The 12,248-nt window shown below is 54.5% G+C and overlaps 1 protein-coding gene across 10 annotated transcripts in view; it reads right to left on the bottom strand.

The window, feature by feature from the left end:
* The window catches only part of KATNIP (katanin interacting protein), a 151,532-nt gene that overhangs the window by 94,818 nt on the left and 44,466 nt on the right, over nucleotides 1–12,248 (bottom strand). For 8 of the 10 annotated variants that reach the window (XM_019754670.2, XM_019754669.2, XM_019754672.2 and 5 more), the window contains 2 exons: nucleotides 7,911–8,080; nucleotides 6,190–6,287 (listed from right to left, as the gene is read on the bottom strand). The exons of the other annotated variants lie outside the window; for them this stretch is intronic. In XM_019754670.2, coding sequence (XP_019610229.2) covers nucleotides 6,190–6,287; nucleotides 7,911–8,080 — 268 coding nt within the window. The remainder of the gene's footprint in view (nucleotides 1–6,189; nucleotides 6,288–7,910; nucleotides 8,081–12,248) is intronic. 10 annotated transcript variants of the gene reach the window in all.

The following is a 12,248-nucleotide window of genomic DNA, read 5'->3' as shown; positions in this document are numbered from 1 at the left end:
GTGCAGGAAAGCTGATCGCCACTTGGAAAAAAATATGGAGGCTGGGGGCCCGCCCTGTCTGGTTGTGCAGGTTGTGCGGTATGTGACTGGCTCCCTCTAGAGGCAGGAGAGCTCTGAAGATACCGAGGACGGTGGGCGTGTGGGGTGGGGGGAGGAAATCCACCTCATTTGATGGGGTCTCCCCGGCTTTGTCTCATCTCTGACCAACCCTAGTGCTCAATACTGTCATGCGAGGTCGTGGTGAAGGCCGATGCTTTATGGGTCGTTTCATTTATTGTCCTCACTGCAGGGGTTTTCAAAACTCCCAAAGAGGAAACACAGGAAAGGGCCCCCCCACGCTTCACAGTTTCACTTGGGAGCTCTCCTGGAGGTGCCTGAGCTGCTGGCCCCCACCAGGACGCCGAGACAGCAATGACAGAGAGAGTAAAGCCCCTGCCGTAACAATTGGCAATGAACTTGCTTTCCAGGCCTTTAAGGAAACCCACCCCACAGTAAATTGCTAGAAGGCCACTCCCTTCATAAGAGCCGACGACTTTCATCAAATCTGACAGCATTTTGGTAAATGGCGGCTCTGTTGATTAGGCTGCTGTCCACCCAAGTATTACAAGGCCGAGGAAGCCATAAATCTTAATCCACAGAGAGCAGCAGGAAGATCTAAGGCCAAGGAGCAGTGGGGGGAAGGACAGTTCCACCCGGCGCCCATTTATCACCAGCAGCCAGTCCACAGAGCAGGCGGAAGCCAGAAACCCAACACAGCAGCGCCAGGCGTCCCCCGGCCCCCCCAGAACTGGAGAGTCCCGGGAAGGCTTTTACAGATGGAACTGGAGCCTCTCGGCCAGCGCTCAGCTGCTTGGGACTTTCTGGCCCGGGGATCTTTGGGCTGGTGGGGCTGAGGCAGCTCTACTCAAACGTGCTTCTAATTGCCGGACGAGATCCTAAGAAGGGAAATCTATTCTGCTGGAAGAGACCAACGTACTGGCTTGGTCCGTGGAAGGGGATGTGTGGGGGAGACGCTGAGAAAAACTGGCAAGACCACAAGGTGGAACGTTCAGGGACGTGACGGGGAGGAGGCGGTGCCAGCGGTGTGGGGGCTGTGACGGCTGGGCTCACGGACCGCTGTGTCTGTGCTGCTGGGTCCTCCCATCCAGCAGTCACTGCAGAACTGGGACAGGGCTATGGTCCTTCTCCCGATGGGGTGGCTTCTGAGAAATGACCACCGCTGACCACTCTGCCTACCCCGGCTGTCTGCGAGGAGAGCGGAGCGCATTCAAAAGGGTAGAGTCTGAGACCGTCTTCAGCTCTAGTCTAGGCATCCAAAATCTGTCCCCAAGAACCTGCTACTATGGAGACACTTGCTTCTTAATTCTACTACTGGGGCCAAAGGAAACCAATCCCGTCCCTCTTCCTTGTGGCAATAACAGGGCAGGTGGCACACTGAGGCCACTTACTGTCCCGCCTACAACCTGCTCGATGGAAGCGAGGGCCCCAGGGCCTGCTGAGGCAGGAACAGCTCTCTCTCCGTCAGGCAGGCTTTGAGCCATCAGCCCTGGCCCCCACCTCTAGCCACAGCCAATCCAGGCAGAAGCAGACGTCTCGTCCTGACCTCGATCCAGGCCAGGTCCCAAGTAACAAAGAGGGGCTAAGAGATTCAGATGGTCTCTCCCTTGGAAAATGACAACAGACGAATACTGAGGGAATGGAAAACGGGCATGGAGAAGGCCCGACGGGTAGGGAAAGCTGAAGGGATAGTGGAAGGTGAGGGTAGGGAACAGAGGGGTGGGGGTGAGGGCTGGGGAAGGTTCTAGAGAGAAACAGGCTGAGTTGGCGTCTTCAAAGCCTCCTGCCTGGTCCTCCTGCAGCCACCTGGCCCTGCCAGCCGCCCTTCTGCACACAGCAGCTGGGCATCTTCCCACAACACGAGCCCAAACATGTCACTCTCCTGAGAACCCTCCAAGGAACTCCTCACACTTAAAATAAAATCCAAACTCCTTCCCGGGGTCTTCCAGGCCCAGTGTGATGCAGCCCCACGACCTGTGACCCCCGCCCTCCACCCCGGGCCCCTGCACCTCTGCACAGGCCACCCCAGCCTCCATTCAGCCTGACCCCCTTCCCATGCCCCCCACGGAGACTCTCGCGCCAGACCTTTCTGGGGCTGGCTCCATCGCACCTTCAGGAGTCAGCTCCTGTGGCAGCCTTTGCAGCCTGTGCTCTCTCGAGTAAAACCTCCCCCAGACACTGTCCATCCATTCCACGCTTTCCTCTCCTACAGCGCTTACTAATTGGCTTGCCTGTTTGCTTTGGGTACTTTGCCTCCACCCACGCCCTGCAAATGCGAGCTCCAGGAGAGCCGGCCTACCCCGCATCGCTCGCTGCTCTCACCGTAGCACCTACCAGTATCCGGAACTTAGTAGGTGCTCACTAACTTGTCACGGAATAAACGAGGCATTGAATGAGGTGGCCCAGCAGACCGCCCTCAGCTGGCTGCCCCTGCACTGATTACTACGGTCGTACCATTTACTGAGGCTTCCTCTGCTTGAAACACTCGCCAAACACTGGCTCGTGCAGTCCTCCCTGATGACCCTACGAGGCAGGTACTTACGACGAGGAAAGGGGCACCAAGAGCTTTAGCATCTGGGACCGTACAACCACTAAGCGGTGCAGCCAAGGCTTTGAACCTGGGCGCGGGGTCCCCGAGTCTGTGCTCTTCACCGTTCGTTTCTCTGGATTTGTCTGTCACCTGCCGCCAAGGGCTCCTGCCTGAAGCAGCAGCAGCTGACAGATGCTGCTGATGGGCCACCTGGGACAGACTGTGCACACATTCCTTCCCGGGAATGTGTTTCACTGGTGACGAGCCCAAAGCTCAGAGAAGCCACATTGCCAGCTCCAGGGCACACAGCTACCGTGTTGCCCCGAAAATAAGACCTGGCCGGACCATCAGCTCTAATGCATCTTTTGAAACAAAAGCTAATATAAGACCCAGTCTTATATTATATTACACCCAGTCTTATATTAAAATAAGATCAGGTCTTATATTAATTTTTGCTTCGAAAGACGCATTAGAGCTGATGGTCTGACTAGGTCTTATTTTCAAGGGAAACACGCTAGTAAAGAGTTTGTCTGACTCCAGAAGCCTTTCCCTTCTACTCCCCAGGGGTCAGAAGTTCAAGTGGAAAGGTGGGAGCCTTTCCTCTACTCCCCAAAGAGCCAGGTGGGAAATGGAAAGGTGGGAGCCACCCGGGTTAGAAACACCAGCAGCGCAGATAACACACTGCAACGCCCCCTGACCCTCAGCTCTGGCCTAAAGGGAGTGGTGGGGACAGCGCACACAGGCAGGCTTGTGCCCCTAAAGGGACAGCCGCTCCTCAGCTCCTGTTGGTGGCAGCCCAGCCTGGAGGCCAGATCTTTCCATTTCTCCAGAAAAGCAGGAATTGAGCTTCTTAAAAAATATATTAAAGTTTTTTAAATTTAAACGGTACCAAGTGACTAAGCCTTTTTAAACTGTGTGAGTTCAAACAACGCTACCTGGGGCAAGTTTGGTCCATCGGCCAGAAGCTGTGGAGGCCAGCGGAGTGGAAAGAGCTGTGGCACCTCCCTCCCAGGTAAACACTGTCCTCACAGGAGGACCTTCCTGGGCAGGAATGGAGCCTTATCTGATTTTCTGGCCAGTGGTAGTAACTGTCTAATTAATAGGTGATTTCTTTCACAACATGGCTTCTAGTCACTGGCTGGCTACTCCCTGTTTGTCTGTATCTCTGAGGAGTGGTCCCCAGAGGGCTGCATGCAGGTAGAGCGGAGTTGATGCAGTGATGGTGGGGGGGTTGACCCCCAGCACCCATGCTGCTGTCCTCCCAGGGTGCCTCTCTGTTCAGCAGGGGCCGAGAGTCAGACACTGCGTCTCCCAGACCCCCTTTCAGCTGGGGTTCTGGATGCGACTTAGGTGAGCTCATCAGATGGCGTCACACACGGCAAGGAAAGCAGAGGTGAATGCAGAGGCCGTTTCTGGGTTCGGTGCAGTGGCGGAGGCCATGGGGTTTACAATGATGTCCCACCCGGCTGGACAGGCTATGGGCAAGGTCTTTCTCACAGCGTCACTCTGCGGCCCACAGTTGTGGCAGCAGCTCTTGGATTCCTGGGTCACAGCGCAGGCGACGCATGCCTGGTACCGACCCCACCGCCCCCGCTAGGCTGCTGGGCACAGTGCCTGGAGGAGGAAGCGCTCAGAGCCCACCCTCCCACCCGCCCAAGGACTCTGTAAGCACCTGATTCGCCGCACTAATTCCCTTCTGATTAAAACAGCCTGAGTGGTCTCTGTCGTTAGGCACGGGCTGACCCCTGACAGGAGGACAATTACAGCATTCACAGCGGGCACTGGGAAGCCAGGAAATGGGCCGTGATTAGGCCCTGTGAAGTGTGGGACCACAGGGAGACACTGGAGAGGGACGCTAATTAATCTTAGGCCAAGTCTTATAAATCGCCCGGACTCTGGGGCAGCCATTAAGTGACAGTCTAATATGCAAACATGGCTCCTGACAACAGAAGGCTCTCAGAGCAACTCGAAGGACGGTCTGACACAACAAGCAGGGAAAGGCCTCATTGCTGAGAAATGAACATTCACTGCTGGGGACAGAGGGGGCCTCTGGGCTGTGTGCCCTGCTAGCCTCGCTCATCAGCGCTGGAACAGGCTGGCAGGGATGCCCTTCCCCATTTCATCAGAGACCCACAAATGCCCCTGCAGAGAAGCAGGAGACCACTGGGTTTGGGGTCAAAGGTCCAGGGTTCAAACCTCAGCCTACCCTCCACCCTTAGGAGCTGTGTGCTTCTGAGCAAGTTACCTTACCTCTCTGGGCCTCAATTTCTCCAGCAGCACGAAGAGGACACTTACAGCCCTACAGGGCTATGGCGAAGCTGGGCCGATAAAGCCCATGAAAGCATGTACTATAGGCCAATACGTGTGGTACAGTGTGCAATGTTGTAAGGCGGTCCTGCCCAATCTTGGTGAGCACAGGATTAAAAACACATATATATAGGGGCCGGCCCGGTGGCTCAGGCAGTTGGAACTCCGTGCCCCTAACGCTGAAGGCTGCCAGTTCGATTCCCACATGGGCCAGTGGGCTCTCAACCACAAGGTTGCCGGTTCGACTCCCGCAAGGGATGGTGGGCTGTGCCCCCTGCAACTAACAACAGCAACTGGACCTGGAGCTGAGCTGCGCCCTCCACAACTACAATTGAAAGGACAACAACCTGACTTGGAAAAAATCCTGGAAGTACACACTGTTCCCCAATAAAGTCCTGTTCCCCTTCCCCAATAAAATCTTTAAAACCAAACATATATCTATACCATTGCTTAAGCCTCACCTCCGACCAAATGAGTCAGAATCTTTGGGGCCTGAGCATCGGTATTCTAAGACCTCGCAGACGATTCGAACCTGCAGTGGGGGCTGTGACACACTGGTCCCAGGTCAGGTGTGGGTAACTGCAAGGTCAGGTGTCAGGGCTATGGGCACCTCCACCGAGCCTGGGGTGAAAGAGCTGGGTGTGGGTCTTGATTCTGCCATTCCTTGGTGGTTGACCTTGGAAAGCTCATGTGACTTTTCTGAGCCTTCGTCTCCTCAGCTCCCTTAAAAGAGGAGGGACACAGACCTTCAGGTCTGCCATGAAGGCCAGGGGCGGGGGGTGAGGGGGTCTCGTGGGAGCTGAGCCCACGCGTGGATGCCAGTAGAGGCTCGAAAATGCAGGCAGAGGCTGCTGGCAGGAGCTGCATCGCTGGCAACCAAGGTGGCATCCACGTCTGTGGGGCAGGGGTCCTGTCTTATTCCCCCACTGCAGCCCTAGCATCTAAGACCGTGGCAGGTACATAGTAGGTGCTCAATTTAAAAAAATACCCAGGTGTATGAATGAGTCACGACGGGGATGTGAGTCCAAACTGTGAAACTCTGGAGAAGAGCTGCGCAGCCCATCCAGAGGGGAGGATCATGCCAAGAGAGAGGCTGGCGGGTCCGAGGGCTCCTCCACGCTCCAAAGGCCAGTGCCCCATGCAGAGAGGGCACCACTGCAGTGCCCGGCCAGACCCATCCACTGCCCACGGCGATTCCAAACACTTGATTATGTTTCTGTTCCCCCAATAAACCCACTCCTTATTCTAAAGCGTGACCCGGGCCACAGTCTTGACTCTGCCCAGCGTTCCCAGACCTGGTGCCATCCTCGGCGCTGGACTTTGCTGGGGGCCGTCCGTGAATGGCGTCTTAAAGCTTCCTCGGCGTCTCGAAACAGGATTCTCCGTCCGCAATCTGCACCAGAGACAAGGGAGGAGACTTGGTGAGGGGCCGATGACAAGCTCATACTGATGGCAGTTTTGTAACTTACGTCTGAAATACACGTCCGTGTGCCCACAATCCCGGATGCGACACTACTCACTGTGGCACGGTTTGTAGCAGCAAGGCGCTAGAAAACAAGCTAAATGCCCAGCAAAAACGGAACGACAGTAAGTCACGGAGCCTCCATGCTAGGGAATAATACGTGGAATAATGTGCAGCCAATTCGGGCAGGTCTATGTACACAAGGAACAGTCTCTGAGATACAGAAGCAGGATACAGGCGAGTGTACCAACAGCCCAGGATTTGTGTAAAAACGGGGTGATGGGAGAGATGTGTGTCAAAGAAGGGGACACCCTGCTGGTGGCCCAAGTACAGAGGTTCCTGTTACTGGCCCCTCCCTGCAACCTGGACTCAGAAAGGCCTCCTTCTCGGAACTAGCGGCAGATCGCCCAACAACTCTGCCAGGAGAGCTGGGAGATTCATCCCATTTCTCTCTTCTCCCTGGGGGCTAGGAAGCTCATGCAACGAGTCGACTCCTAACTGAACTGCAGTAGCTCTCCCAGGGAAGGGGTGGGGATATCACTTTCTCCTTTTGTCACCTTGCTGTTGTTTTGACTTTCACTGTTTATTCGTGGCTTGGGATCCTACCATACCTGTCAGGCAATGCATTAGAACAACACAAATCAAGATTATTGTGTGCCGGACCCTGTACATCTCTTATGCCGTTTCATCTTCCTGGCAAGCCTGCAAGGCGGGCAGCATTATTCCCATTTTACAGGAGAGGAAACTGAGGGGCAGAGAGGACCCCAGTGCCAGAGGCCTCAGAGCAAGGAAGTGGCAGAACAGGGTTCAACCCCAGCTCTGCCTCGTTCCAAATCCTCTTCTTGTCGCATACTGGCCTCTGAGGCACAGGGCCTGCGTGAAGGGCACACTGGCCCCTAGGGACGGGCACCCTCATTGGTGCCACTTTAAAGATGAGGAAACAAAGGTACAGAGAGACAAAGTGGTTTCCCCCAAGTAACACGGCCATGAGCCCACGTCCTTCACTTCACTCATTCAATCACCAGTCACTTCTGGTGCCTCCACTGGGCCCGCCACTGGGTCGGGGGCTTTCTACTCCACTGTTTCAGCTCACAGACTTTCCGTGCTTTCATTGAAAGACCCATGAAAGCCGTGTTAGGTATGCAGAGTCTAGGGGAACCAATTCAAAACATGAACAGTGGAATCAAATATCACACAGCGTGGTTAGGTATTGAAGTGAAGACACATCGGGTAAAAATCAGGTGTAATCACAATTATCCCAGACGTCTCTTTAAATTATAGGCACTTGACAGCTGGGAACTGTAAAAGCCAGGCGTTTGCTGCTCTGGCCACCTTTGCCCTGGGGTAGTGGAGGCCGAGGTGAGAGTAGAAAGGAATAAGAAAGGATTTCTCTCTCTCTCTCCCTCTCGTGCTCTCCCTTCCTGGCCAAGGGGGTCTAGCTCACGTGGATGGTCAGGTAGTTACTTGCTGGTAAGCTGATGAGCGTAGGATGTGGCCCCGCAGTTGTGATTAGGTGACAGAGCCAGCGCGTGGCCTGGGAGGGCCTGTGCTCACCGGGTGTCCCCTCGGCGTGCGAGGCGCTTCTGGAGAAGTCAGGGTGGATGGCTTTCCGCGGTGACGTCCTCAGCTCAGAATTGGCCCCGTTGACGTAGACAGAGAAGCCCTGCTCCAAGTGCTCCAGTCGCAACTGCATGGGGTCCTTGGTTTTCAAATGCTTTAATATCCTGGGAGAGAAATGAGCGTTTGCTCATTATCTGAGCGTGGGAGGCTGCCCACCCGACCCGGGGAGAGAACTGCTGCTCTGATTATCAGAGAGGGCGGGGACGGGTCCCCAGCTGTTGGGCTACAACAGCCTCTGAGAAGCCCAGTACATACATGGAAAAGCCCCAAGGGGGAGACTGCTTCCGGCCCTGCAGGGGTGTTTCTGCTTTCGTTCACTGGGGGCTCAAACACACATTGGCAAAACTGAAGGCACACATCCTACCTAGCCAGGTGGCGGCTGTGACTGAAAGCAGGCACGTGCACACACTGCGTCACACAGCCTGGACCTTCGGGGATGGTCCCAGTGGCCCTTCCTACTGTGTGTGGATGACGGCACTTTGTTCAACGTGTGAGCCAATGTGGGTTCACATCACACACCCACTGATCAGAAAGCACCCTCTGACTGCTCTTTTGCTTCAGCAAATAAATGTGCTCCCAACACTCACCCTTGTTATCGCAAATGTCACCATTGTATATTCTGATGCAGTTAAACCTGTATCAATGCAGGCCTTTGTTCAAGATTCAAGATGTGGTTGTCACTCTCCGTGGCTAAACGGGCTTGGGCACGGTGAGGTCTCCAGTCAGCTGTCTAAAGCCCGGCCTCACCCCTCAGCCTGGGTCCTCCCCCCAATGCTATAAATGGGGTGCCGTGTCCTCTTCGGCCACACACTTTGGTGACGTTATAGACCCCTTGTGCACCCCCACATCAGCTCGATTTATTTCAGCACAAGAAGAAATACAGACAACCAACCAATAACATGGCAACAAGCGTGCATCCTCCTCAGGGATCAAATAAGTTCCTAGCCAATGAGCAAGACGTAAATTAAAAAAAATAACAGGACTCCGTCCAACAGAGGGTGAGTGCTACACGCCAGACTGTTACACGCTTTACGTCAGTAGGTGATTCTCATTCTTCCTGCTAGTTACGTTCCACGAAGTTGCCGCACACACCGAATGAGTGAACAGGGACCCCTGCTTCTAGGGTGAAGACCCGGGATTTGGTTCCTGCGTGCCTCTGGTCACGTTTTCATCAACTGATCAATACATCTCCTCGCTTCATGAGCGTTTCTGCTGAAAGGCACCTTGTGTATAATACCGTGTTTCCCCGAAAAGAAGACCTCGCCGGGAAATAAGCCCCAGCATGATTTTTCAGGATGACATCCCCTGAACATAAGCCCTAATGCGTCTTTTGGAGCAAAAGTTAATATAAGACCTGGTCTGATTTTCGGGGAAACACGGTAAAAGAGAGCTGATTCATTAACAATGACTCATGGCCCGCGGCACCGTAACTGACAGTCGAATGAAACTTCTCTCACACATGTGTGTATTTTCTGTGGGGACCTCACCACCCCCTCCCACTTAGCACCACTAAACAGCAGTTCAACGAGGCCGGGGGCCGGTGGACACGGCTGACTCACCAACAAAAAGCACAAGAATGTGGGAAGCATGGCCCTCAGTATACTGGAAGCAGGACCTTGTTCACGTGGGCGAGCTGAAGGCAGAGCTGCCCAACTCCACACCTCAGCTGAGAACACGTGCCTGCGTTGGGCAACTAACACTTGGTGCCATTCCGCACATGTCTTTGAATGACTGTGAAAGCACTACAAGCATTGATTTTGGGGTTACAAATACATTTTAGTGAGTAGATGAATTCATAAATACAGAATCTGTGAATAATGAGGATTGACATGAATCGCCACAGCCACCTATGGGGCCATTACATTTATTATCCTCATTTAATAGATAAGGAAACTGAGGCACAGAGAGGTTAAGTAAGTTGCCCAAGGTCACACAGCTACCACGGTGGTGGGGTTAGGCTACAAACTTAAGCAATTTGGCTCCAGAGTCTTCACCACCATGAAGACAGCTTCTAAGGCTAGTGAGTTGACGTTGAAACAGGCAAACATTACACGATGCTGGTAACTCACAGAACCTTCTGAGAAGTAATACGACAATGTAGAAAAGACCGTATGCTTGGTCTTTGCCCAGTAAGCACATCCCTGATCAGAAACAATGGTCAGCATTCAATCGTAACCAAACCCTGAAAGCAACTCAAATGTCCCACAGCAGGAAAGTGGAACCTGGGATCTCATGCAGCTGTTAGAATGATGAAGAATCTGTCCAAATGCAGGGTTTTCTTAGGATCTGTTCAGTGTGTGAGTGGTGGGGAGAAGGCAGAATAAAAACGGGACATACGTGGTAAGCGCAAAGTTGGAAAAAGAGTGTGTTCGTGGACCCAGAGTGGAAGGTGATAAATGTAAACATTAAATCAGTTGTTCACGTAGGGTGGCTTTATGGGGGTTTCTGTTTGCTTTTAAAAACATTTCCTGAGCTGCTGCTCCATCCATCTTTTTAACCATCGTGGCAGAAACATTACAGACTGTTTATGTCTTGCCAGCCCTGGAAAACCTAGGAGATGCCAGGTTGTGGGGCAACTGTGAGGCAACTGCATAAAACAGAAGGAAACACATGTAACTAAGAGACAACTTCCAAACACAGCACTCGCCACACTCACTGGAGCAAACAGTTAGGGCTCAGGGGACACCCACAGTGTCCTGGGACAGACCAGCAGGGAGCCCAGGCCCTGGGAAGCCCCGACTCGGGTGGGCAGGGTTGTGGGGGCAGAAAATCCGACCACTAGGCAGGAGGCACCTGCCTCCACTTCCCTGATGCTACCTTACCAACTATGGTGGTCCCCTGGTCCCCCAGACCTGGGGCTGGCACTCCACGTGGGCCTCTCCTTAAGCAGGATGATTTATGAAAATGTGGATTTATGAAGCTGATAAATGAGGAGATAATTACTCAAACTGTGAAAGGACCCGCTAAAGGAACGCCTCTGCTGCAGCCGAGCCCATCAGTCATGTTCCTGTGGCATCAAAAGAAAAGTGGGGTTTGTTTAACTGATAGCCTGCTTTGCATAAAGAGCTGCCCTGGTGAAGGGGATTCAGAGGAATCAGATGCGGTCCCTGCCCCATCAAAGAAGGAAGCCCCGCCCCTGACGCCTGGGCTGTCTGTTCTCTCAGGTTGTGCTTGTTCCCCAGCACGTCTCACACCGCAGCCCACAGGTCAGCCTCTGTGTCCGTTCATTCTCTTCCCACCCCGCAGAATCTGAGCCCTGGGCACGGGGACCGTGCTGAGTGCCAGGGACGGGGAGCAATGCTCTCAGTGCCTAGTTCTGGAACAAGTGGCTCCGAGGGACTCCAGGTCCGGTGTGGAGGAGGCGTCGCCGTGCATCCTAGTCCAGCCTCCGTGGCTGACGCACAGCGCAGCCTCCGTGTCCGCTTTACCTGTGCTGACTGCGTCCCTGCACAGAGAGCTCCTTGGTGGAAGTGGAAGCACCAGGATGGAGAGCACAGGGCGTCACGAGGGAGTGACGAGGGCAGGACAAGCAGGGGCCCAGGTGGCGAGGACTCAGCCCAGCTCAGCGGGCGGGCAATGCGCTGCTCGTGGGCCTAGTGGCAATGGCTTCCGGGCGGAACTGTCTGGGTCTCTGAGCGCGGAAGTTGCCATGTGACCGGGGACCAGCCACGTGGCTCCCCCGGACCTCAGTTACTCAAAGGCTCGACTGGGGGGTTCTCTAAGGGCCAGGCACGCGAGGCGTATCCGCTGGCAGCTCAGAGAGAAGGCGTGTTTCACACTGAAATGACAGCGGTGGTGAGGAAGCCCCGCGCCTGGGTGGTGGCCTCACGAGGGACCTGCAGGTGCCTTGTCACACTGAGTCCTTCACGGGCCTGGGATTGAGATGAACTTGACCAAGGTCAGAGCCCAGGAAGCAGCCAGATTTAAAGTCAGGTCCGCAAGGCTCTGCATCCTGCCTCCCAGCCGCCGGCTCTACGGTTTCTGTTTCCTCAGCACGTGTCTCGCCACAGGGGCTCTGAGCAGGGAGGGCGCCCGGGCAGAGCATCTGGGGGCGTCTGGGAGGTGGTGGCATTTGAGTGCAGCCTCGAAGTGTGGAGGAACCCAGAGCAGTGGTGCAAAAAGCCTGCCGCTCTTCCCGGAACTTGGGTGGCCCGCAGGCTCTGGTATTTGTCCTCTAGGATGTCACCACCCAAGGCCCTGCCATGTCCCCCTCAGTGTGACCTGGGGCACGTCCCTAGGTTTCCTTTTCTTCACACTGAGACCGCAAACACT

The sequence above is a fragment of the Rhinolophus sinicus genome, linkage group LG18 (genome assembly GCF_036562045.2).
Source record: "Rhinolophus sinicus isolate RSC01 linkage group LG18, ASM3656204v1, whole genome shotgun sequence".
NCBI classification, from domain to species: domain Eukaryota; kingdom Metazoa; phylum Chordata; class Mammalia; order Chiroptera; family Rhinolophidae; genus Rhinolophus; species Rhinolophus sinicus.
The sequence above is the reverse complement of the archived record's forward strand: the minus strand, read 5'-3'. Positions and strand labels throughout refer to the sequence as shown.